The sequence below is a fragment of the Falco biarmicus genome, chromosome 6, assembly GCF_023638135.1.
Source record: "Falco biarmicus isolate bFalBia1 chromosome 6, bFalBia1.pri, whole genome shotgun sequence".
Lineage (NCBI taxonomy): Eukaryota > Metazoa > Chordata > Aves > Falconiformes > Falconidae > Falco > Falco biarmicus.
This window is the reverse complement of record NC_079293.1, coordinates 57,167,841-57,195,399: the sequence shown is the minus strand read 5'-3', so window position 1 is coordinate 57,195,399 and position 27,559 is coordinate 57,167,841. Positions and strand designations below refer to the sequence as shown.

The window sequence follows — 27,559 nt, the reverse complement described above, 5'->3', positions numbered from 1 at the left end:
AATATCTTTAGCAGCTCTGCATCTTATATGGTACAAGAACAGCTGACTTGCTGCATATATCTCGTGATGTAGAACTAAAACTCAGAACGATTTTCTGTGTCGCCATGCCAGCTGGCAGTGTCATCTTTGCAGAGTTCACACATGAATGCAATTTCCTTTAATGAAAGTCCTTTTCTACTGTGAATATGGTTTAGAAATTTTTAGCTGCAGTAAACTATGGAAATTTGAGGGGCATTGGTAAAAGACTATCCAGGCACATCTGCCACAGGCAGTTGCATAGCTCCAGTCAGAGGGGCAATCAAAACCAGACTCCTTAGCATTAAGATCCCTGTGACATGTTAGCAAGTTAGTATAAGTCTATGCATCTACTAAGAATGAATATTAAAGAGCTTCTGGCTTTACTGCAGTGACTAGTCAAAGGATTTTAGCTCACCCATTAATATCACGAGTACGGTTTGCTTACTTGTCTTACATGCCTTGGACATATCTGTGTGGTGCCTGCTCTCTTCCCCCCAATCATGTTGGGATTGCGTCTGCTCTGTAGTAAAGGGAAACATTATCTCATGCAATATAGCCATATATTTTGGGGTCACACATTGATTATCTGATTTAAAAATGTAAAATGTATGGACTCTCCCCTACAGTGTAATTTTTCAGTGAATCTTGGCCATACGCACACAAACACGCACCACTAGAAGGAATCAAAGTCTGGACCCTTAAACAGAAACATTGTGGACTGCGGTTACTAGAGAAAAGGCATAAACCAGCAGCCCTTTGATAGGTACTAGGAAAACTGTAAGAATAAACACTACTTGGGATATTGCACTATTTTTTTTCTTTTTCCTTCATTTTTTTCCCCCTTCAAAATTAGTAAGGAATGTAACACTACATGATCTGATCAAAATTCAGGAGATGCCCCATCCTAGGACAGGTTCTACTTCTGCTTTGCTCCCCAGCTGTCCCTAGAGAGGGGCATCCCTCTGCAAAAGAGCATAAGACTGTAAATTTGTTGCAGCGTGGTAAAAAACACCCATTCCTCCAGAGAAGACCATAAGATTGTATTTTTGTCCCAGCATGGAAGGAAGCATCCTATACTGAGGACTGAAGTTACTTGTACTCTGGTCACACTGCCTGGCACGATCACTGGACTTGAAGTATACTTTTGCTCTTGTTGTCCTCAAACACATGGCTGGTTCACATTTATCTTCCAGGAATGTCCCCATTTCAGCAGTGTGACAGAGTGTGCCCTTGTGCAGCGTGGGTGAAAGACACAATATATTGTGCATTCCATAATGTCTGTGCTGTGTGTACCATCATGCATCTCCTAGTAAAACTGGCTGCTGCCACAGCAAGGATTAACAACTGAGACTTCAATTACCACCATACCATCAAATATGGGAAGAGGAAGGACTGGTGTTAATCTGACATTACTAACATCAGTCTTTCAGTATCTCCTGCTATTATGGGCTCACAGAGCAGGAAGAGCATACATACAAAGATGCTGACTGAAAAAAGACAGTACGTTCCTGGAAGTTTCAGGTGGTATGAAGTAGGCAGCACAGAGGGATCTTCTATTAGAAGCAAAGAACTAGCCAGAGCATTTACTACAAGTGTTGCACCCTCCTCTTTGATTCTCTGTTTTCTTTCTGATTTTTATTTGCACACTTTCACTTGCATCATATTGAGGGTTTGATCTCTCTTACCCCATGGAAATTCTGATACAATTCTTTTTAGAGAAACAGAGTTAGCAAGGCAACCTTGGGTATGAGCTCCCATAGCCACACAGCAACTGGGTCAACCACACGCATCAGAAACACATCTCTGCTGATGCAAGTACTTTGCCAAACAGAAAAGATGTAAGGGAGAGGGGTAGAAGCAAACCCCAAAAGCAGATTAATCATAATTTCAGAAAACAAGAGCACAAATTTGGTGTAATGTATGCCACTAACAGCTGATGAAGGAAGTGCATTTTCAGTGATGCAAAACAATAGATCAAGATCTAATACATTTGTGAACGGCAATAGTAACACCAGCACTTTTTAGAACAGGCTGTCCAAAAAATATTTTGACTGCAGTACAGATAGAAAGCCCAGTGGTATGGCATATACATATAGACCAATGGCAATAAACCACATAAAAATATACATCCGCTGGGAACTGAGGAGGAGTAGAAAGGCTAGAGGCAACAAGGGGGTTGATGTAGTGCATTTGGAACAAATGTGTTCTGCCTTCCAGTTTAAAGACCGTGTATACAACCAAAGACACCATTACAGCTCAGTGCAATAGAGAATACCAGCAGTATAATAGCTAGAGTTGTATATTACAGATCTCAAAGCCAAAGAAATTCTTTGCATAGCAACACTGTGAGAATTGCATAAGTTCTTGCATGCTCGGAAATATAGGCTTGGTCCAGAAATAACAAAACTCTAAGGCAAATGGCCTGCCCTGCTGGGTTGCTGTAGATCTTTGCTAAAATGCTGTTGAAGCCATTTGGATACAAAATCCCTACTTACAGAAAGAATTTTTTAAATAGACAACTGGAGAAATAAATCGGTGCTCTGAATGCTCTGGAAAATTATGTTACATTGCCAATTCTTTGCTATATATAACAGCTAATTCCCTTACAGAATGCCTAATAGCGAAAAATAATTGTTGCTGGAGAAAAAGCAAAGTTCATCCTTTCAGCAACATTTTAAAGATACACAAGAAGTCTACTGCTAGCACTGGGAAGGCAAAACATTTAGTGGAAATGTGCTCTCACTTTGAAGAATGATATCCAGAGATTTTAAAGGAAAAAGAAAATACAAAAGTTGTACTCCTCCTGCTTCTAGCAGAGGCTCTGAGTCGGGCCAGTTTCCTAGCCTTCAGGTGGCCTGCTCTGTTGCATATGTAGATAAGCTCCAACTGACCCTTCTCTGGTTTTCTACTCTGCTGCACTCCTCCCTAAAAGGGTCTCGGGGAAAGATTATGGCTCCATCTTCCATCAGGAGGGAGAATGATGCTTTCTGTCAACTAAGTACCAGCCAGCTGATTCCTAGTGACACCCCCATTTCAATGGACAGGTGATTCCATGTGTGCTGGGAGTTTTGCATTTATTTCAGTACTAAAGCCCATAAACATGCAATAAGGAGAGTCTCAGATTTGTTCAAAGCACAATCTGAACAAGTCTGCATCTGCATTAAGACCTTAGACAGCATATAGAGGAATAATATTAAAAACCTATTTTAAAAACAGGCTTACAAAACTCACCGCTTCCATTGGTGACACTAAGATTAATAGAAAGGTCAAGTTATACTTGATTATTTGCGGTTCTTGCATGAGTGTGTGTGTGCATATGTGTGTGCGTGTATAAAAACTCTGGCTTCAGAGCTTCCACGGTAACTGTATTTCCTTGCCAAAGATAACATGGAAGAACCCTGAAGTCCAATGGAGCTCTTCCCCTGCTAGCAAGTAAGTGCAATAAGGCCCTTACTATGGTTCAGTAATCACAGTTCTGGGAACTAAAAAATTCACCACAGTGCACTGGCCGTACAGGTGCAGTTGAAGAGAATATTTAAACAATGTCAGTGGCAATTTCCTAAAATTGGTATGTCCAGCTAGCCACCTGCAGACCAAAATCACCAGTTTTGACAGTTTTGGGCGCCAGAACCAATGTCTGTAATTAGACGGACACAGAAAGTCTAGACAAAATGGGCTTGTCCTTGACCTATTAGTTTATTTCAAAAACCTTCTGTTCATTAAACTTACATACATCAGGGAATGTTGTAGATATTTGATCCTTTCTCTGTTATTCAACAATGTGATATATGTCAAAGGTGATCAAAGGAACTGATGGGAATTAAACACCTTCACTGACTAATCAAGGGAAACGCTTTTGTAGTTACAGACTTCAAACGAAAGTGCACCACCATTTTTCAGAACAAAACTGCTAAACTTTACCATGAAGGTAATTTAAAGGAGTTTTATTGAAGTCAACACTGACTGAAATTAAGAACCACATTTTTTTACAATTTCTCATATTACCCTTTCCTTAGCCTTAGGCATTTAAACCTGCTCAGCTACTTAGGCATTTAAAAGGTCAATTGGCAAGGCATTTTGGTTTGCTGATTTCCAGTTAGCTAGACTCTTAAGCCATGTTCCAAAATCACCATGAATCACCTCTGATTTTTTTAGTTCTAAGGAAGCTGATGGAGTGCAATCTCTAAATTAGGGCAAACAGGCAAATTTATAGTACTCTTGATTTTTTTACTCAAGCACACAGATTTTTGTCTCTAACCAAACTGTATAAATTTTCCTCAAAATTTCCTTCAATATTTTCTGTCCTTGTATATTTTTCGGTAATAACTGCAATAATGTCTGAGTAAATTTTGATTAATTGTTGATCTGTCTGTGGGATTTTCCCACCACTTATACCTCAAAAAGACCGGAAGTCTAGATTGGGCAAAGTACTCTGAGCATGGTTTTGCCATGCAGGCAGCCATAAAGGCATGATAAAGTGGGATTTATGGCTCTAATGCCTGCTCCCTCCCATGGTGGCATGCCTGAACAATTACTGGTACTACCATACAGGCCGTATTGCTCAGAACACATGGCCTCCTGTCTTCTTGCTCTGCAAAACCAAAGTTGTGCGGAAGAAAGAAGAATAAGGCCCTAAAAAGAAGGAAAAAGGCATGGATTCTCAACATGACTGGAGTAGGACAACAGATCACTATCAAATTAAGCACAATTAATTTTCCCTATATTGCCACATATACAATTCACTAGGACAAAAGCCTACACTCTCTCTGAAATCCTTTTTACATTCACATAAGAAGATGTGCACATTAATGGATCCTGGGGTGATTTTTGAAATTCCTTTGAATACACACTGTTTCTCCAGCAGCAGCAGAAAAGTTGCAAGACAAGACCCGGCTGATATAGAAGTGCCTCTCTACTCCTTTTATCATAGACGTGCTGTTTAAAGGTAACATTTGTCATTGTTACCGCACTATGCCTCCAGCAACAGCCTAGAGAAGGGTGCAAAAATTCCAGGATGAAGGACACTGTCTTTCTGAAAGTTCAGCAAGAGTCTGGGTAGCATCTGGATTTCTTTCACGTTGGGGGAAGGAACAAGCCAGGCTCTGTGCATGTCATTCAGACGGCCCATAATACCAATTCATGCGATGGCAAAAACATACTTCCAACGCCATGTGTCTAGGATTTCAGGCAGCATTGTGATCATACCTCGATGCAATATTTCCATACTAGATGCAGCTTGTTGCCAGAGTGCAAGTAAACTTCGTAACTGACTGCCACGAGTCAGTCCAGGAGCAGTAAATTAGCAAGTGGCTGAGGCACTCTAGTCTAGGAGAAGAGTAAAAAAGGAGTGTGGCTGCAGCACTGGGAACAATGGTCCTTGTTCTCCTGCCTTGAGTGAAAGTAAACAAGTCCATTGTTATCTGACTTTGCCAAACCTCAAAGTATAATGCTAGAAGGAAAAATAAGTTTTACAGAATTGAGCACATACAACCCTTTTCTTCCCTTCATAAACTATATTACACTAGTCGAAATTACCGAAGTGTTTACAGTATGCTATATATATAATGGCACATTTAAGCTTTTAAAAGGGATTGGAACATTTCAGAAATGTCTCTGGTGCTGAAAAAGGCTAATGTATTACAAATCATATAATATTTTAATTAAAAAAAAATATGTTTGGGTATTTTGTCCTAGCATCATAAGGGTTAGGAAACCGAACGAGGATGCCGTGAAGCATGACTGATGCATCAGTCGAGCTAGTCTGCTTCAGATACATATTGTGCAAGGCATTATCGCTGCAATCAGTCACAAAAATGCATATTTAGTTTTTGTACATTAAATACTACACCTGTGAACCTATGTAAAAGAGATACAAAATATAAATGTCATCAGGACTGTATATTTCAAACTTTTTAAAATAAACACAAAGTATATATATATATGTAGGCATATAGGTTGTAATTTCAATGTCAACACTAGCACAGTTTGTCTCTTCTAAATACAGACCTGTATACTTCCTAGTCCAACACATGCACCTACAAACACATGATCATGCATACAGCTTTACATTCTGCTGTTTGCAGAAGAGTCAGAATATACAGCACTATACATTGTTTCAACTCAAAACTGATTGGCAAATTAAGGAAGATGCCATTCAAAAGAAATTCCTTGTGAGCTATTACCAAAAAAACCAGAGAAAACCAGGGGTATAGTTATTTCATTTCAATAAAAACACTGAAGACCATGGTGATGATGACCTAAGATTCAAAACGCTTTGTCCGGCATGTGGTGGGGGTCACTTTTGGACAAGATACAACAGTGTGGAAGTGGTTGTTATAGCACATACCGAACACAGTTAATAATGAGGCGTAGAGCTTTCACAACACCATCCGACCCAGCTCTGGGTTCAGACTACGGAGGTCTCTGACCGAAAGGAGACAGAGCAGTTGTATGCTGTTCTTCTCACAGCAGGCGGTGCTGACGGTGATCTGGATGCCCATCTGGAAGGTAAGCGTCGATTTGCTGGCCGAGCGGGCCGGGAGAAACCCTTCCCACTCAAACATTTAGCTGGCACAGATATCTAGAACACAAAGGCAATTTCTCGCTTTAACAAGTTACGGCTTTTGTGGAATGCAGCGGGAATGCAGGAAGACATTTGGGGTGACCTCAGAACAGGTGGTCTCCAGCTATTAAAAGGAGCACAGTAATGCGCAGAATGCAAAAGAACAGCTATTTCTATGTATAGGGATTCTCACATCGGTTGCAGCTTAAAATATATGGAGACAAGTGTCAGACACAAGGAAAGGTGGCATTCAGTTCTCATTTCTTTTCATTTTTGGAAGTTTTTTTGTCAATGAACACTGTGTACTGTTCTAAAAGTAGAACTCAGGATACCATCTTAACATTACTGGGGTATGAGCTACATACTTTTCAGGTATTTTTTGATAGATCCTATTTCAGCAGTCACATCTTGCTAAGAACTCTGTTTCCATTAGTGCAACATGATGCTGTTTACACTTAGTAACTAATTCAGTGTGGTTGTGTATTAATGCAGTGTCATGTCTACATGCAGAGCCTTATATACACAAGAAAACCAACAGATTTTGATCATAACCACAGCGATGTAATTTGGAAATACTGAAAATAAATCAAATGCCTCATGCCATGTGTAGTTCTTTATGTCTTTAGAGACATGAATGCTGCTGGACCTAAAACGGTGCTCCCTAATTAGACAATATTCTACACTTAGTTTGTGTGGCTAGAAATGACAACACGAAGTGTAAACCTATGGAGAAAAAAAATCCAGTTGGTTTAGTAAAGTTATTTTGGCTTTACACCAATGTAAATTCAATCATTATCTAGTCATTATTTCTTCCTTATGTATTCACAGATGAAAATTTGTTTTCCTATCAAAAGCTGATGGGATGAAAAGGAAATCGGAAGCTTCATAGTTTTTTCTTTCTGTGCTGTAGTAAAGCTAAGCATCTGCTAAGCAAGATGTTGCATCACTGCAAGGCTGTCGGAAAGACGTGCAAAAGAAAATCTGCATGGTTGGATTCTCAGCTGTTTAAATCCACATAGCTTCACTGAAGTCTGTGAATTTGTGAGAGTTTAAAGCATAACAGCTGACAGTCTGAACCCATTTAAGTTTCTCAGCTCAAAATACATTTGTCTTCTCTTTTCTGAGACACTAAGGAGCACATCTCTTCGTGATTGTTGGCCAAGGAGCTCTTCAGGAAAAGTGATTTTTCTTTCTTTGCAGGTCTTTTACAGAACCTGCAATTTATAGTGTATTTTCAAAACCATCTGTTTCTCTTTTCATTAAGAAAGAATGTTGGCAAAGGCAATATTACTAAAGTTCTGCAAATAAAATTCAGCCAAATATAAATTAATTAGTCATGCCATACTCTTCTGTTACTTTAAGCCTATGCTTGAATATATAGGAGAAGCCTGGAACTGAGACAAGAGTAAGAGGACGTCATTTTATTACTGGAAAGTTTATGGAGCTACAATACCCCTTTTCATAGAGAGTTCCAAGGAAATCCTGAACCAAGCAGCACCCTGGATGCTGAAGAATGCTATCTAAGCCCTCTAGCATTTTGACATGGCCAAGTGTGCTATTGGGGAGGCTTGTGAAATACCTCATCAGCTACAGGAACGAGGGAGGGAGTTAAAACCTGATTGCAGTTCTCACTACTTTGGTCCTTGAATAACTGCACTGCAGCTAAAATCTAGCTTTACACAACAGCAGCAGAGATCAGAATCTGGCACACATATTCGCTAGTCATACTTACTCAAACTCTTCTGCCCTTCAGAGGAAATATTCCTGATTCATCCAAATCCTGGCTCAAAGTGTCTATCGCTGCATATTATTTACAATAGCGCATTAGCCTGCCTCATTTTAGAATCTGAAACTTGGTATGAAACTGAATTATTTTGTTCTTGTCATTCTTATGAACCTTACCTCTGGTAACTTCTGTCGCTCTTTCCCTTGCTTGAGTTGCTGCCCAATATGCCTGGCTGAATTCCTTGGCAATTCTTGCTTTCCTTGCTCAATTTGGAGCATTTCTAAATACTGACTCAATGTTTCGCAACCCCCATCGGTGAATTCACAATTTGCTCGTGTCCACTTATCTTTGGAGCATTTTGCATTACATGGAGAAGTCACTGTTGATTTTTCATAGTTTTTCAAAAGCTTTTCAACAACACCATAGTTCGACCTTGAGTCAGCTGAACGCGGGCGACCGGATAGATTACTTGGTCTCCAGTCATGCTCGTGAAGCATGTGCCTATAACCACTAGTATTTGGAAGTCCATTTATTTGCTTTTGTTGCCCTGCTGTTCTGACAGCTTTGCTGGGGTTGCTAGTTTCCTGCTCCTTTGCTGCAGAGAATTTGGGATTTGAAACGCAAGATGCATTTACAGTTTCTGTCCTGCTAATAGCAGAGTCACACAGTGGGCCACAAGGTTTGTGATCTTCTGATACTGTTCGAGGCACCTGGTTTTCTTGCAAAGCATTGTTACGTTTATCTGTGTGAAATACAGTCCGGTTAAACTCATCGATCTTTGCTGCTAAAGTTTCATTTCTTTGGGTCTTTCCCAAAGTATACCTAGAGTCTTCCAAAAGATCACTGTGCAGGGTAGCAGGGGCATAAAAGTCATTGCTGTAATAAGGACTGCTGTGAGACTTGGGATTTTGTTTCTGGTGCTTCTTGTTGCTCTGGGCCATATTTCCATCTGAACAACTCTTTTGGGCTGACAGTGAGGAAGGTTCACTTTTATTGTCTTTTCCGAGTTTGCCCACATCATATGCCCACGTGTTGTGGCAGAAATTTGTTGGTACATTGCACTCATTTTTGGTTACAAGTATTGCAGCAGTTGCCATCACAGGACCTTTCACAGCCTGCCCTTCATTTGCACAGGCTGCTGCAGTTTCATTCTGGTTGATAGGTGAAGGCTTCATCAGTTTCTGTCCACTCCTACAGTCCTGAGCCTTGCAATTGCTTTTGATGCCTGGATCTCTTATTGATGCTTCAGAAAGCTGTACAGCTGCAGAAAGTGAATTTGTTAGGTGCCGAGAAGTGCTCCGTGGAGGAACTGGTGGAGCTTCTTTCTTGTGCCAAGGTCTGAATTCTGTTCCTCTGTCAGCACCAGTAAGACCACCATAGGACATGTCCTTCAAAGCCTTGGTGGAGCTCATCAGATTCTTCCTATTATTATGTTCCTCTGTTTCAGAAGCAACTAATGCCTGTGATTCACTGCTGGACACATGGTTCATTTCAGGCAGAATAACTGTGTTTTGAGTTTCCTCAAATTCCCCCAGGAAAGGAAGTGACTTCATTCTGGAAATAAAAGGAGAGGTGTTTTAGGGATGAGCAACAAGGGTATTCCCCCGGAGACCTCAGCATGGATTCATCTTCCCCATGAGCAGGTGTTTTAACACTGGTTGCTTAAAAAGATTTGGGAGCAGTTTTACTGCAGCTGATACATCCAGCATATTTGAAACGTAAACAAAGAATTTGAAGAAAGCTCAACAAAGCGAATCTTGTATTCCTTTCCCTTGCCACTAAAATCCTTTTTCCTTGTTTTTGTAGATTGTTTTCTTACTGCCTTACAGTAAGGACAGTGGGATCTTGTGAGTTCTGACAACTCCAGTGAGAGTCTACCTGACTATGAAGCAAATTAAGAAAACTTTAGGACATAGTGTAGGTTTCCTAACATTACATATGACAGTAAAAATGTGTCTTTTGAGATCTGTTAAAAACTCACTTTTCTCAGCCAGGATTTAGAAACTGTGCATCAGCTATGACTCTATTTGCTTTAAAGATACAAACACTAACCATGCTACGTAATAACTTGGTGACAGACAGCCAACTGATTGCACAGGAGAGTGTAAAAAGTCCCTCTGCTCTTTAAGAGCATCTGAGAAGACCTTGTCATGATGCAGACTTCCATGGGGGTCTCAGCATAGCTGAGACACAGCTTTTCTGTCTCTTTCATGGTATGCACCCTGTGACACCCAGGTTCAGTCTTACCTTCTGAGAATTTCTGCACAACTTGAGAGGAAGACTAGTGTTTAGCTTGCTAAAGGAGACCATGAACATTGAATCTTTAGCAGATGGTGGAACATTCATTTGCCATACTTTTCAGGGTCTGGCTTACCAGGTTTCTGTTAGTAAAAATGTATGGTTGTTCTTCCTTCTCTTGCCTTCTTTGCACTCTTGGATTATCAGTCCCCGACACATCCCCTTTTAGATTTTGACACATGAAGGCTAGATCTGGGCTTAATGTAAGAAACCTCCCAGCCTAACAAACCCATAAGGTGTTGTATAGAACTGCATGGAAATGGGACCAGGGCAATCAGAAATATCTGTTCACTTTCCCAATCCTCTATATAGCCATTAGAAACAAGTACAATTTAATCTTGTATAAATACTAATTTCATTTTGTAAGTTCTACAGATAAACTCCCTTTTGCTAGCAAAATGTACCCTTGTATCATATTTCAGTATATTTCATTTGAATGTTTTGTGCTGAGCACTAAACATTAGGAGGATAGGAACTGCCCAAGTCCTAATAAATTCAACAGCATCCCCCCGCTTCAAAGTGAACAGGAGCACAGTCTCATTATTCATTTTTTCCCTCTAATATAAAGAATCCAAATATGTTTCTACCTTCTGTGGTTGGACTTCTTTCGAATTTCCTCTTGATAGCTGCATAGTTCTTCACTGACTCTGGCAAGTTCTTTAAGAGCCTTTATAAATATAAAAACAGTCCTTTAACAGAAGCCTTTTAAATGGTATCTCCAGAATTATTTTTAAACTTGTGGTGATTTGCATTTAAGACTCACAGCAGAGGAAAGCAGCACAAGGAAAGATATAAAAATGCTCCCAGGTTATGAATGGAGGTAAAAAGCATGCTGTTAACACATTTTAACACATTTAAACAGTGAGAGAGGACACTCATCCACAGCAAACAGAGGAGGCGGTAGAGACAGTGACTTGTTGGAAAGCTAAAATCAGGAAGATCAGTTCTTTAGGTTAGCCTGGCAGGCCAAAGCCTCAGTATTTTCCTCACTCTTGTAACTGAAACATGCTCATACTTTACTTACTAAATTGAGATCACCAATATAATTCTTGGCATTTTTCTTGGAAGTTTTGATGCTGAGGCTGTCTTCAGGTTTCTCACAGTTCTCAAAGGCCAGATTGTCCATTAACAGAGTATTGTTTCTGCTCTTGGCTCTGTTTTCTTTACATTCATGTCCTGTTTTACTGAGCAAATTCCTTTTTTCCATCCTGTCATTTGCCACACTGTGTTGATAGTTTAGCTCCACTGTGTCACTCTCTTCCAAAGTAGGGGAATGCATGGACAGCTGCAGCATCTTGCTCTGAATGGCCTTATTATCATGGACACTCATATTGCTCTCCCTTCTAAGTTTTACCTCCTGGTAAAGCTGAAAAACCAATAGAACCTTCTATTAAATCCTGGTACTGTGATGAACTTTATGATAAAAGAACATATTTGGCTTCTGTTTTGAATGACGCTTCAGTCAGTAGCACCAAGTAGAAAGATTTTATACATGTGTTAGTAGAAGTGTTGAGTCACACAGTGTGATAGTTCACAGACCATTATTGTCACAGGATGAGGACGGAGCTGTTACCATTCACAAACTCTTTGCCATGGTTTTAATGTATGGCTTCCACCCATAGGATGGGACTGGAAGAGATCACACAAGGTCAACGGCCCTGCCTTGAGACAGAAGTTGTATGGTTGTCTTCCAAGTAATATCAGCACACAGTGTGGTGGACACAGCATTGATCTGATGGATGGAGAATGTGAGGGAATGTGAAGGAGGGGAGGGCTCTGGCTATATTACAGGGTGTTTAAAGTATATTGGACACAGCATTGATCTGATGGATGGAGAATGTGAGGGGATGTGAAGGAGGGGAGGGCTCTGGCTATATTACAGGGTGTTTATATTAGTTTAATGAGGGGAAGTGAATTTTCATCATATACAGCGCCATCTGACTAGAGCAGACTTCTGGTTCTCAGGCAAGTGAAATTCTTCACTATGAGTGGAGTGATACATCAGTACTGCAGAATGGTATCATTTGGCAATGCGCTGTTACCCTCTTCTTTCATGCTATCTGCTGAGATCCAGTGGCTACATTAGTAAATGAAAAGGTGTTAATTCCTGTCACCCAGCACATTCAAACTAGGGAACTGTGAGAAATTATAATGAGAAAAAATAGCAACATCATAAACCCCTCTTCTGCTTACAGTATCATTTCCAGTGCCAAGAATCCCACAGCTCTTTATAAACTTTCATTCTTGCACTTACAAAGAAAGCCCAGAGCAGGCACCTCGGAACAGCCATCTGCCTGCTCTCTTGCAGTGCACAAGGCCATCACAACAGTGTTTGGAAGGACAGTGAAGAAGAATAACAACATGAAGAACATGTGGCCATTTCATGGGTAGTGCTGTGGATTAGAAGTGTTCTCACGTTCAGAGACTTGACACTTGACCTCATCCTGGGTTTTCAGATTTCACTCCCAAAGCCCAGCTGCTCATGGAACCCGAGGGTTGAACTTTGTAATTTCCAAGAAATGAGGGCCTCACATGGACTCAGGATAGCAGTAAGAAGGAAGGATACCACCTCATAACTCAACAAAGTCATCTCCTAAAACATGTAAGTCTTCCTGGAGGTATCCAGGAATTAAGTTAGGTTTTGGTGGGCTAGAGAAAACTACCAAATAAAAGACAAGCTGGTAAGGTGGCACAAGTTTTGTTGAGGAAATTCCTCTACAGATGATGGCATTTAAAAGGTATCTCCCCTTTTTTCCAGCCATGTGGCTTTGGGGAAAGAAATGTCAGGCAACTGAAATCCTGGGCAGCTATAGACACAGCTTAAGAGGGGACCTTAGGATATTGATAACCTTGGGGTATCACATGCAGTTCTGTCTGGTCCTGCATCACCCATTTGCTTCATTCTCTTCCCCTCAGCCCCCTTCCATTCTTAATCTCTTTTTCTGTCTCTGTCATGCTTTCCTAATCCATATGCTAATAAAGAACATGTTAAAAACATGGTCTTCGCTGCCATTGTCAGGACTATTGATAGCCAGGGTACCTTTTCACAACACATTCTCAGTCCAAAACAGCTTATACACCTAAAAAAATGCAAATTCAACTACACACACGGAACATTACTAGCTCTTGAAGCACTCTCACCTTGGCGGTGAAGTTAGGTTAAGACTGGGCAGAAAAGTCCTAACACAAAAGACAAAATGTGGCAAAGACTGTAATACCAATGTCTGAAAGAACTGCAGGTAAAATATAAGAGAGCTGACATTATGGAATTATGCTGCAGGCTGGATTAACAGGCAGTATATGGCTGCAATTCATTTGGCTCTGATCATTTTCCTTCTCATAATTTCATGTGAGCAATCTCTGCCATACATTCCTGTGTCACCCAGCCACAGGACAGTGTTGGCAGAGAACAAGCAAAACTAGTCCATGTGTATATTATGGAAAATGTGGAAAGCTCAGTGGTGAAAAAACTTGCTTCTAGATGTTGCCAAGGCAGATCCAATTTATGCATTACAGGGTGCCAGAGGGTTCTGCTGCAGGGACAATTTGGGGACAAAAGAATAATAAATAATTTCCTTAGCTATTTCTGAAAGGAGATGCATTACAAATGGCAGGGAGTGAGTGTTTATTAGTATGTATAAACACAAGTGGTGTCAGGACTCTCATGCTATATACTATAGCTGTTTCCTTTACTAAAGGCTGTCCATAAATGGAGCAGGTTTTAGTCAGAATGATTCTGCATCATGCAGTGTTTAATGTATGATTTTACACATGATACATATGCTTTATTGTATGTTTAATGTATGCTCTTGTTAACATTACTATTTACCTCAGCAGATCTGTGCCATCTAATTCCTTTTTGCCAGTGCACTGTAATACCTACAGTTTTTGTTACCAAGTATGCATTTTCCTAAACCCCGTATATGCAGTTGTTTAGCATATACTTGAAAAAAGCATGTATAATACAACAGCGTGGCTCACGCCCAGCAGAACTGGCAGTAGTATATACCGCCAACAATACCATAGCAAACTTCACACAAGGTGACATTTAACCTCCTGCTTCATATCCATGACTAGTAAATAAGCACTCACAAATACTGTTTAACCCTTGGCTTTGCATCCTACCATCAGCTATTAGAAACTTCCAGTGACAGATAAGAAATAGGATATAATTCAGAAAAAAAATACATTGAAGTGATGCCAAGTCACTTCACCCCAAGTGAAAATGTTAGTGTTCAGAGTTTTGTTTAAAAGTACCTCTTCTATTTTCTTCTGCATGACCTTCCATTGACATTCCCATTCTTTCCTTTCATTGTCAAATCTCTCCAGCAATTCCATCTTCTCTTTATTCCAGTTCCTTTCAGTATTCTCCAGCTGTTTACGCAGGTCCATGGTTACAGTCTGTGTGACAGCAAGAGGATAGCTCTGCTTTTGTTCTTTCTTCCCTGAATGTTTCCTGGAAGTTTATCAGAATAAGTCTTGTGTTTGATTCTAGCTTTCAGGGAAAAAAATAACTAAGCAAAACCCCAAAATAATTAACCAAAATGTCCTTGCAGAAGACAGCATCGTATGATTGCACGATATATATCTGGACTGTGACTGAAATATGGAGAAACTAAGCATCATAGGACACAAACCAGAGGGCAGAGAGGCCCAGCCTGCAAAGCAGGGAGGGACACGCATCCAGCATCATAGAATTCAGGAACGTCTGCCACAGTAGGCTTTGTACTGTGGCCACTTTGCATCTTTGCCATTACTCTTCACTATAAACCTGTTTTCAGTGAAATGTGAGTCTGCATAATACTGAATGGCACTTCAGGACCTTGGGATCCTGCAATGTCTGTCCTTCAGGGCGAAAGCTATTTTTACATTTGTTCAAAAGACAACTGGAAGCGTAAAGGTATCATGTTTGCTCATGCACCCCTTTTACACATGCATGTAGCACGACAAAGACCGTGACAGTCTTTTGGCAGTTGAAGGCTGTAAACTTGATACATGCAGAAAGTTCTCATTGCTATATGAATGCTTTAGAATACATGAAGGAAAACAGGACAGGAAAGCTAGTAACAGGTAACAAGCATACATATACACTAGAAAGGATCATTCTATTATATAAAGGACTATAGGTCAACATAAAGAGTTTGTGTGTTTTGGATTTACAAAACTAAATCTATAAATGTTAGTGCTAGGACCAGCATAGGGAAAACTAGAAACTATTCTCCAATAGCACTAACTCAAATCTAGTTCAAAACCTTAGCACTAACTCAAATCTAGCTCAAAAATATTTAACTGATTTGCACTGCAGTTTCTCCTTCCCCTTCAGAAGTCTTTAGTATCTTAGTATCTGTGAATGAAAAATTATTAATTGAACCACTAAAAATGTATATTTTAACGGAAATATTTTGGATCTGCTCAGCTGACTGTGGAGCAAAACAGATTTTATGGGCCTGGAGTTACTCTTGCTTTCTTAGGCTTTACAATAGAAACTCCACTACCATCAGTACATTTACTGTGCCAGCAAGGCCAAAACAACACTCCTTCATTTAGTTATGATGGTTCCTGTGGTGTAATGGCTGGTACACACCCATACTTGAGTTTGTTAACTCTGCCTCCCAAATCCAGCTGTTGTGTTAACTTTGGTGGCCATGGAATCTAGTTCTAGTCACAAAATGCCTCTGCATTGCTTTGGTCTCCTGACAGAAACTCAGCGTATGGGCAGGCAAATAAATCACCAGAGAGTTAACTAGGGGTAAGCCCAGTTTACCTTCCTGGAATTTGTTCATTTCCCTGGCTGATGGTCAGTGATTGTCAGCTCACAGGAACTGCCCATTTTATTGCCCATATTTGCTTTGATATAGTCAAAATTCTTGAGCTTCATGCAAAGTTCTTCCCCAACCTGTATTTTATTGGACAAGTCTTGTTGATTCAGCTGTGGCTACTGTGTAATCACTGCTTACCAGTGTCTGCGTTATTTCAGCTGACTGGGAAGCTGATCCACACTTGGAGTCAGCTTCTTTTATGAACAAGTAAGCAGAAGGGCTCAGCTGAAGCCCAGTGGGTTACCCAGGTCTTTGGGTCATAGGAATTCCTGCTACAGGATCTCTGAGCTGACAGCCATCATAGCCCCAATCCTAATTAAGCGGCTGCAAAACTGTTTACCCCAAGCAATTTTGGGTGGAGGACCTAGAGAACAAGCTGACTATGCTTCAAACATCTCTGTTAGCCCATTTCACAACAGTGTAACCATCTCACCATGTAACGTGGTATTGGAGCTCACTGTTCCAAACTCTGACTCAGACCTGCCTTAGACCTCTGAAATGGCAATCTGGCCCTCAACTATCTGCAGATTTCAGACCATTCTTACACCTGCCTAAAACCATACAGGGCAGCCTTATGAAAACATAAAACTCCTTGAAAACAAGAGCTGCTGAAAGACAGCACAGCATTCTCATCACAGAAGAAGTCAAACCCTGGTTTGCTCATGGCTTCTTAGGGAAGATAGCCAGGCTATAGGGACTGCATCTCTCCAGGCCAGCCTTTCAGCTTTGTATTTCATTAAGTGTTGACCAAAACCAAATAATAAAATTTTTATTTTTTTTTCTGCAGTGAAGACCTATTGCAATCTAAGTATCTATTGCTAATGAACTTTAAAACTATTCCAATATTTTCTCACTTTGCTAATTCAAAGATTCTGATTTTTAGCACAGTCATTTGCTTTCTTCCCTTTTTTTGCCTACATTTATGTCTTTATAACCTTCCAAGACATCTTTGAGAAATAAAAATCAACTCTCTACTCCACTAGAATCCTTCAAATACATGTCAGAAAAATTTTAAAAATGTATAAACACTGTAAAGTCATGAACAAGACAGGCATGCATAAACTGTCAATAACTTGCTCAAATTTTGCTAGTGCACTATTAGTAATAATGACCATGCTTCAATCAGCAGTGTATTATTAGAATGTCAGTACTATACAGCTTTTTTTTTTTACACATGTAAGAATAGATATATAATATGTACTCCTTTCAAGCATGCATATAGCATTGAAAAGGCCCCTGGTGGTTTCTTAGTACAGGGAACTACTATTGCCATGTTTGCATGGATCTTAACAATTTCCAAGTTGTTTCATACAGGACTCTGACTAAAAAATGAGACTGGAGACTATCAAAATGAAATCAGATCTTAGAAGAGGTTAGTTACAGGTAGTCATTTATTTGTAGCTTTAAGATCCACAAAAAGCTTGTATTGCTTCTTATCCTTCCCCAATTTCCTCTTGACACAAATTCTGAGAAGAAAACTCATGTTTATTGATGTTTGCAGCTGGGTGACTATACAGTTTTGCTGCTATTGTACAGTGGATAAATTCCTCAGAGAGTTTTAACTCCTATGACACCCCCACCCCCACCCCTTTTTTTGGGGGTAGATGGGGGTGGGTGAGCTTGGTTTTTTCCCTACTAGCAATAAAATCCAAGTTGTAGTCCTAGTAGTATACCCTCTGTCTGTATAGTGCACTGAGATGTCCTTATGAGTATTTCACATGACTTAAGCAACCCAAAGGGATGTAAAATGCCACATTATAATTTGCTGTGTGTATCAGAACAGTATCTGTGCTCTTGCAGTATTGGCACTTTCTGCGTGTCCTACACAAGGTCAGAAGCTCATTACAGCAATCAAATTCAAGCAAATAATCAATTTTGTTGACATCAGCTGCATTTTCCCTTAACGTTTCCTTTAGCCCTCCCTCCTCTCAAGCAAAAAATGTTTTAAGTGACTATTTGATGTTAATGTTATTATTCCCTCATGTCTTACCCATGCCCTTTCTATCTGCATATTAAAAATGCAAAATAGTTTGCAACCAACTTCTATAATTTCTGAAAATAATCTCCAGTGACATCAGCTGAGAGTTAATTTTTCAACAGTTAATTGGATTGGATGTGCACAACCATTCAAATACACAAAACTTCTCTTAATTTTACAGGAAAAAAGCACGATTAAATCATATTTCCAACAAAGTTCTGTATTTTTGATGGCTAAGGAAATTGTAAATTTATGTATTGGTTCAATTATAAAATTGTGCCATGTGTCACAATACTGTGCACTTCATACATTAGAAAAAGGCAATTGAGTTATAGAGTCAAAGAGAGAGAGAAGAGAAAGAAAACATATGAAGAAGAAAGAAAGAAGGGAGGGAAGAAAGGGGGAAAAAGGAAGGAAGGAAGGAAGGGAGAGGGGGAGAGAGAGAGAGAGAGAAAGAAAGAAGGAAAGAGACTTGAGTGTTCACAATGCTACCTGTCATCCCTGCTCTGTTGATATATCTGTGCCTGCTCGGAAGAAACTCACTGAATTAATGAATAACGACCATCTATAACATACATGAACACCAGATTACATATAAATAACATTAGAGATGTTTAAATAACTGTTTGCCATATTAGTGATTTGCTTTTTATTTTAATCTTAACTGCTCAAACCCACTGATTTAAAATAAACTGTAACCATACCTTTCATGGAATAAGAAATCCTTTGCAAGTTTTTCAGTCCATTTCTAAACAGCAGTGAAAGCAATGAAATGCATAGCTAGCTGGGATCCAGTTCTGCAAATCTTGATCTTTAAAAGAAATAAGAAAGCTAAGCAAGAGACAACCTTTCAACTGGGGCAGCATTTGAAACTCTCTTCGAATAACTCCGCAACTTTTGCAAACTGAAAAACAGTTCCGTTCAGCATCATCCCAGCAGCTGGCTTCCACGTGACGTCAGTGCACGGAGGATGGTTTTAAAGCCATCTCTTCCAACCCCCAGCTCTGTAACTTTATATCTCCTCATATTTTGTGTAAACAACTCCAAGTCCAGGACATTTTTAGGTTTTATAGTGCAGTCCAGTCTTTAAAGCTTGCCAAAACAGCCAGTGTTAATATTAAAGCTATGACAATAGGCAATTTTAGGTTTCTTTTATTAGCGTCCGTATTGTAAAGGAAGATTCTTTGCTGCCTTCCAGACCTAGTTTTCAGGGTTATATTCTTCAGTATGATCATTTTGAGCTTTGCAACTTAATCCTCGTAAATTGTTTTGTAAAGGGAGTTTGTTTAAAGCAGCAGTTTTGTTGGTTAACAGCTATCTTAAATAGCTAAAGGCAAACGACTCCTCCCTAAAATCTTTTTCTGTACTCTAAATATGCTATCACTTATGAAGTGCAGAATTATTGGGCACTGTATAATCCTACTGTCTTGCATTCTGGGACGGGTGATAATGGTTTCTTTGGGATATTCCCAAATATTTCTGCTACTTTATAAAGTTTCTGGATCAGATTCTCCAGTCTGTTAAGATACTTTGTGTCTCAGCAAAGCAAAGCAAAGCACTTTAGAGTGGATGGAGAGCCTCCTTTGTGCAGGGAAACTCATACCTGGCATAAGGCTAGCAAGGAAGGTCCAAACCCAAGTCGGTCTGGATTTAAAGCACTGGGAGTGCCCATAGCAAGTATTGGCATGGGGTGAGAGAAGGGAGCTTATGTGACAGAAATGATCCAGCAAGTAAGTCCAGAGTACACCCTGAAGCCAGGATAGCAAAATTTAGCTGCTCCCCCTGCTGAGCTGCAGCCATGAGGAGCTCTGCATCTCTGCCCACCACAGTAACCCTCCCCTTGCACTATGTGTTAAATTGCTTTCATTTAGCACACTGAGAGGGACTCTCAGCAGAAGCTTCACGTACATACCACTGCCCTGCTGGGTACGTGTGCCTGGATGTGTCTGTGAACAGTAATTTAGAGCACTCATAGTCAAGAAAATTCACATTTCAGGGAACACTTGTCCACACCTGTACCTGAGGAAGGGCCACAAAGTACTTGGACAAACTCTGCTATCAGATGGGCATCTTCAAATGCACTAAGCAGGAGTGATGTATATTTTTGTGGGCAAGCAGCTGATGACAAGAGGATCAATGGGACGAAGAACATGATACGAAGATTCACACATGCTTTGCTTACTCAGCACTCTCCTCTTTAAAACAATTGGGTTTTATGTGATAAAATCCATACACAGCATAAAGATTTTAGCTCTCGGTGCATTTTATAGCAAATACCAAAGCAGGTTTCAGGGAAAATACATTTTTTTACCTTATATGGTCTAACTGTAAGTCTCAGTGGATACATTACTGGGGTGGTTATTTTGCTCCCATGTAACATAAATAATGGGAATTGGGTTATTTGTGAAAATTTCAAAGATGATCTAAAAATTGAACAAAGATGCCCAAGTACACGACTGAATGTCCCTGAAGAAAATCCCAGTCTCTGAACTCTAAGGATTTAAAAATAAAGCAACAGTGTGACTTTCTTTTGGGAGGTTACATCCCAACATGTGAGCTGACGTGGCTGGGAGCAAAGCCTGAGTGCCCAGGAGCAGAACTGACCCCACAGCTGCGGGCTGGGTGCCACAGTGGTGCCTCCTCTCCAAAGCCAGCGCAGCTGCGCTGCTGCTAATGAAGACAGACTCTAAAGACCTATGTTTTTTTACTCTTATCCATCAGCACAGGCTATATTATTCTTGTGTCTTTAATGTTGCTTACTCAATGCCCCTCATCTTGTTATGTAAACTCTTTGAAGTAAAACAAAGTAAAATTAAAGAAAACAATGGACTAAATTTCAGGGATGAGTTTTTACGCAGTCAAAATCTTACTTTTCTGCTAATGTAAGGAATCAAAAATGTGTGAGACTGAGGGGCTCATTAGGAGAGAAGAATGGGACCCCACTCTTAGGTCAAAAGGCCATGTTAAACTAATTCTAATACGGGAAAGGCAGAGAAAAATTGGGACAAAGAAAGCATAAAGAGAGCTCTAAAAACCTGGGGTCATTGTTCCAGACACCCTTAAGTGTAGCAGTAGGAAAAAAAAGTTATCCATCAGAGACTGTTCCTCCTCCAACAGTAGCAGACAAAGCAGCAAATGTGGCTTTCTAGCCTCTGGCACAGGCAAAATAAACAGGAAGGCTATTGTAGGTTTACTACATCTGACACACTGCTTCCACAGGCAAAGTGTACTTTGTCCATACCTGGTATCAGCTCTGCTTGTGTCAAAAGTCAGCACCTCAACAAGAAAGGTGCAAAGGCATTTTAAACAAGCCCTCCACTGACTCTCTCTTCATCATGCAAAACTGAAGACAAAGGAGTATAAGTTTCAGCATGGGCTACAATCTGATTATACACTCAGGGTAGTGTGTATTCTGGTTAATAGTCCGTGCTCAAGACCATATTAGAGCATCTTCAATTCTGCTGTACTAGCTTGGTTATGGCACACCCATTTTGTTGTGCCCACAGAAATCTGGTAACAAAAAGGAAGAACAGCACTGCCGCCCCTGTAATCAACCAAACCACAACATCAGATTCCTGAATGATGTACACCTTGATAATCCTGGCAAATACATCTCAGAGGCAGATATACAAATTGAGAAACGGGCAGAAGGCAATACAAATTCTGCCTCCTCTTACTATTGTGCACTTCTGCAATAGTATATAACTTAGTGGAGAAATAGAGTCAACAAAGTGTTATGTCATGTCAGTTCTCCAAGGTTACATTGGAAATCGGTGGCAGATACTTTAGATGTTTACTTTAAATAGAGCCACTGTAATTTTCCCCATAGGCAACTGCATGGGTAATGGCAAAAGTTGAGTTTGAATATCACTTCCCCTGGCATTAAATCAGAGACAGAAATGTAAGCCAATGGGAATTATGTCCCCGATACTGATGCCTTTAGAAGTCTCCTACTCACCTATCAAATTCTGGGGTGATTAAGGGGAAGGGCATCTAATATCCTAAAGCTCTGCTTGTTTTTGTAAACAACTCCCAAAGTTCATTTGCAGTTCATCTCTTTTTATAACACATATTTAGACAGCCATGTTTTTGGCAATTTTCTATTTTCCGACTGCCAGGCATATTTCTGCACTGTAGCACCTGCTCTATTCTAGTTTTGATTCTGAAACACTGGTGACACATGTCAGCAGACACTTATTCTATCTCTAACTGGAGCTTCAGGCATGGATATTTTTAGTTGAAAGATGTATCTCTGATCCTAGAGAAGATGATCATTCTAGTATCGTGGGAATTGTTCTGTAACAGTAAAGAAAATATTTGTAGAGGTATTTTGTCAGGGCATTCAGAGCCAACTCTATACAGGTAGGAAATTTTGTTGGATGTGTCTGGTTGCATTAAATGAAAAAATGCATCTATTTTTCTAAATTACATAGAAATTCATTGGAGTTACTGCTGATTTACACAAGCGTAAATATGTCAGAATTAGATCTATAGATGCAAGATCTGTTCTTTCTGAAAGAACATGGAATGAATTCCTTGGGAACACAGGAAACAAACTTAAACTTTCAGAGAAATGTGAAATTAAGGCAATCTTGGTGTTCAAAGTCAATGACATTTTTGCCAGAATATTAATATTACCCCAGAATATTCCAAAATGGGAACTGTAAATCTGCTATCAGTATAACAGAGATTGGAACTGATAAGTAACCTGGCATATCCATCTTGTTGCCACGTAAAAGCAAAATATTATATTTTTCATATTACCGTTCTTCAGAATTACAAGCCATGTGGCAGACAGAATCTAGTGAATCAGCTGTGTTCTGTCTGTGTCTGCCCTGCCCGACTCCCACGCACTCCTGACAGAGGATGTGGACATGTTCAGCTGCACTTACTCACACACCTGTGAGGTGGACTTTGCCCACCAGGCCAGTAACTGAGTAGGGAGAATGTGCTTCCTTTCTTGGCAAATATAATCATTGCATTTCTTTGTGAGACCAAGCTATTTCAATTTAGCAAGGCATGGAAATCTAATTTCTTTGGCTAAAGGTTATCTTTTGGCTATGGATAGATGTCACTTTTGATTTTGCTAGCTTTCTCAGCAGCTTTTAAAATAGTGAAAAATGGAAGGCTGTGAACTTCTCTGCAATATCTGGTGCCAAACAGATAAACAGCTCCCTTTCATGTCCCCAAATGCAGGACATGAAAAACACATCTCATTTCTCACTGAGCTTTCTCTGTACTGAGGTTTGCAGGGGTCCTCACCATTCTCCTTGCTCATCACAGATTCAGAGACTGTGGGAAGCTTCTAAAATGATTTTGTACACTTCAGTATCCTTTAATTTCAGATCGTAGCCTGTGTAATAACTCACTAAATGTCCCAAAAGGTCTCAGCTTTGGTTTGCCTTGTTGATGCTTGACAGAATCAGGATGAGGAAACCTCCAGCTATATGCAAGAAAAAACAGAGAGTAATCAATGGGGTTATAATTTCCAGTCCTGTGCAGAGGTTGGCTCCACCTTTTGTCTCAAGAGGTTCATCCACACCTTTTCTGATTTCTAAGCTGCAAATCTTTGCCAGTTACTTCCAAGATGTATTCAATGTATAAATTCAGTGTTACCGATACAGTGACTGTTACTATACTGTTACTGATACACACAGTGTAAATCAAACCCTCTCTACTTATCTTTACTACATACAAGGCTGAGAAAGGTGTAAACAAGTGTGGGTTAAGATCTGAAAGCCCAGAACTTCAGATTAGATTTACTTAGGATTTTTCCTCTGTTATGGGATTGAGCCAATAACATTTAAGAAAATGCAAATGATCTTTTCTTCCCCCAAGGGAGACAATAAAACAGAAAGAAACTAAAAAAGTCAGTCTCGTACTAAGATTTGAAATGACAGGTTTAAGCCTTGAATTATTATACTATTAATGTCCAAAATGCAAATCCATGGGAGAAAAAAAAAAATTTCTCTAGCAGGTGCTGAAAAATTTCTTACAACAGTTGCCAAGAGAAAAGCAGCAAAAGGGTCTTTTCCCAGTGATTTGAGAATTGTCTTTATAGTTACAGAAATTCACTGTGAAGGGATTATATGTTTGACCATATCTTGCCATAATAGTTCCTAACGTATGGAACTTAACTTTTAGGCAACTGAGAGTAAATTAGAGCAGCTTAGAAACTCCTCAGAATTACTTTGGGCCTGACTTTCTCCTTAATCAGGACACCAAGGCTATCTACTAATCTCAAATATATTGGTTATCATTTCCTTTAGACATATCTTGCTAGCTACAAAATAAGTATAGATGACAACATCCCCTGGTAGGAATAAGTATTTGGATTAAACGAAGGTTAAGTGATTTAATTTATCAAGGTTACTACACCTGCAGAGTTTGCTGAGAGGAAGCTAGAAAAACAAGGTTTAATACTAAATGTTGTGAGTTTACTATTTTTTTCATCCTCATGAAATAAATTTTATTGCCCAACCTTTACTTCCCTCTGAGGTGCTTCTCTCAAAACAGAATGTATTACTACATTTTTTTATCATGGTACCTGCACAAAAAATGTCATTAATACACTTATTTGTAAAATATCACCTTTGGAATATTCACATTTGTGAGACTCAGTGATTTCAGCATGGGTTGAATAAAACAGAAAAGAAAACTGAGCTCCATTGGGCATTTCAGATGAGTTTTTCATAGTGGGAGATCTACTGTTTGTAGGAGCTGCCTGTGTTCAGTGTGATAGAAAGATCTTGAGTCGCCTGTGTTCTCAGTGCATCCTCTAGTAGGCATGACAGGAATATTCAGCGACTATTGATGCACACCTATGGACACAAGCTTCCCTCACCTACGGTCACTCACTACCAACGGCATGGTTAGACAGGGGTCACTCAGAAAGCCAAGAGTCATTCAAAACTCATTCTGAAATCTGAAGAGAGAATCCAGAGCCCTGGTGGCTACAGACTGGAAGATGTTATCTAATAAACTCGGTTGTTAAGAAAAGATATTTGACATCAGACAAGGTGACTAGCATCACTTTCTTAAATTCAAGTCAGAATGCAGCATGGCCATTTTTCCAGAGCACAGAAAGAATCCAGCCAGCCTACATCTCTCAGAAGACTCCTTGCCTACGCTGATACCTCCTCCTTGTACACCTCATTCCCAGGGGCTCCAGCTTCTTGCCCACATTTCCAGATATAGTGCTCTATATACCAACCATTCTGATTTTGTCCCCTCCATGGTGTCTAATCCACATAATACAGTGCTGAAAAGCATTATCATTACAATCATGCAAAATATATACAAGCTGCGACATACAATTGCAGAAGACAAATTGAATGTGGTTATAGTATTCCTATGTGGCTAGAACACATTCTTTTTCTGGGAGTGGGAAGAGGAAAGGAACAGACTCCTCACACCCACTCTGCATAATTCTGCTTTGCTTCTGATTTAGTGCAAATTAATGAATAGTAAATCGGTTCCAGTCACTCGGGAAATTTTTCTTCAAAAATGATAAAACCAGACAAAGTGAATAGTTCTCTGCTTACCTGGAAGAACACGGTGAGTGGGTTTTCTATTCAACCAGTTGACTTTTTGGTATGCTTTTTGCAGGTTTTTTTGGTTTTGTTTTGGTTTTGGCAAACAAGTAGTCTTCAGTGTTTTTACAGCAGTGGCTATTACAGAAACTATGTCTCTTGCACTTCTTATCTTGGAGGGTGGACAAAATAAACAAACTGAAAATAATACTACAATGAACAGTAAATGATGAATGGCTTACAGTACAAAAAACAGTGTAAAAAGGAAGACAAGTTTAAATATTGTTGTGTAGGAAAGAGATGAAAATAATACAAGGATGAGAATAAGTAAAATGATAGGCTGGAACATCTGGGAAAGTAAATACAAAGACAAAGAGAACAGTCAATTAATGGAATAGCAAGTCCAAAGTTTCAACAAAATAAATAGTGAATCAGACTATGCTTGTGGAGGGACCAAAAGCCCACCTCCCATTGACTTCAGTAGGAGTTCTGCATGATCAAGCCCTGAAATGTCCAATTTAACTACCATTGTTATTTGTTTAGAGAAAATACTAATTAGTTTGCTTTAAATTTGTACACACCTATGCAGTACTCTGCCTTTAAGCTAATGGGAGCTCTACAAGCCCAGAGCTTTGCTAGATCAGAAAGTGAGCATGCTAAATGTTTCTGTTTGATTGCATGCAATACACGTATAGTAATTGATTAGCTTTAAACTCACTGCGTCTGTGACTTTCTGATACAAGGAAACAAAAGACTAATTAGTCAGCATAGGAATAAGAAATAATAGATTTCAGCTTCACCTGGCAACTACTTTGACTGTAAACCAGCAGGACAACATAAAGTAAAGTAACACAGCAAAAGACTTACTAAAACATTGGATAATACCACAAGCAATAACAAGATTTGCCAACTTTAGGATTGCATGGTAAGATAACAGTAGGTAGTTTCCATTTTTCATGGCAAAAGATCTTGAGTCAGCAAGGAATTTGCTCCCCAAAACCCCTCTGGAACAATTCTGCATAAAAATGGACTACACAAAAGATGCTAGTCACTGCTGCACGTAAGCAGTGACCCATAAGCCTTCAACAAGATACAATCAATTACAGCAATTCCAATATTCACACTACTCTGTGTGTGTGTGGCTCTGTGATTGCATAAAGTAGATCTGCATGTTTTATTTTTCTATGTGGTTTGACATATTCTCTATAATTTCAAAAATTTAATGTTTCCTCCTGTTTAAATCAATAAGATTTTCTTTCTATTCATTTAACAGGAACCCAACCACTATGAAAACAATTGTGTTCATTTATGTGCCAAAAATGCTGCACCACCTTTACTGGTGATGAAGGCACAACTCTGGCAAATGCAGGTACAAAGCCAGAAAGAAGTAAAATCTTCCACCTCCTAGACCATAATACTTTCAATTTCCAGGAGACCAGACTTATTCACTGTTCACAAACAGCCCCATTGGTAGAACAAGTTTCATATGGCCAAAGGAGGATTTAAAATAATTTAAGAAATAATGATTTTTGTTCACTGTCTATAGAATTTTCATGTGCCATACATCAAATTTGAGGTTTAATTCACTTGGCAGAGCCTTTTTACCTGTAGGCCGTAATAAGTAAA

General features: G+C 39.6%; 2 protein-coding genes across 8 annotated transcripts in view; both read right to left on the bottom strand.

The window, feature by feature from the left end:
• Positions 1–4,320: 4,320 nt before the first annotated feature.
• Positions 4,321–27,477, bottom strand: KIAA0408 (KIAA0408 ortholog). 5 transcript variants are annotated; one of them, XR_008822709.1, is made up of 8 exons: positions 25,946–27,477; positions 19,106–19,212; positions 14,862–15,060; positions 11,629–11,970; positions 11,192–11,271; positions 8,483–9,860; positions 6,365–6,598; positions 4,321–5,407 (listed from the first exon to the last, which is right to left on the bottom strand). XR_008822709.1 is itself a non-coding variant. In XM_056344477.1 (7 exons), the coding sequence occupies exons 3-7, from the start codon at positions 14,994–14,996 to the stop codon at positions 6,425–6,427; spliced, it is 2,109 nt and encodes a 702-aa protein (XP_056200452.1). In that variant the 5' UTR covers positions 14,997–15,060; positions 19,106–19,212; positions 25,946–27,477; the 3' UTR covers positions 4,321–6,424. The 5 variants fall into 5 exon arrangements, 4 of the variants coding, with proteins under 4 accessions (XP_056200452.1, XP_056200454.1, XP_056200455.1 ...); XM_056344477.1 differs by having other exon boundaries at positions 4,321–6,598; XM_056344479.1 differs by having other exon boundaries at positions 4,321–6,598; positions 14,862–15,005.
• Positions 26,030–27,559, bottom strand: part of SOGA3 (SOGA family member 3) — a 33,772-nt gene continuing 32,242 nt past the window's right edge. For 2 of the 3 annotated variants that reach the window (XM_056344476.1, XM_056344475.1), the window contains exon 7: positions 26,030–26,282. In XM_056344476.1, the coding sequence (XP_056200451.1) occupies positions 26,172–26,282 (111 nt within the window). In that variant the 3' untranslated portion in view covers positions 26,030–26,171. Of the gene's footprint in view, positions 26,283–26,651; positions 26,667–27,559 lie in introns of all 3 variants that reach the window. The other variant, XM_056344474.1, reaches the window with a different exon arrangement.

Coding starts and splice junctions, on each gene's coding strand:
- KIAA0408 (XM_056344477.1), bottom strand. CDS start 14,996: ATGGACCTGCGTAAACAGCTGGAGAATACTGAAAGGAACTGGAATAAA. Junction 11,272..11,628: donor ATATTGGTGATCTCAATTTA/GTAAGTAAAGTA, acceptor ATATTTATAAAG/GCTCTTAAAGAACTTGCCAG. Junction 9,861..11,191: donor AAGAAGTCCAACCACAGAAG/GTAGAAACATAT, acceptor TTTTATTTCCAG/AATGAAGTCACTTCCTTTCC.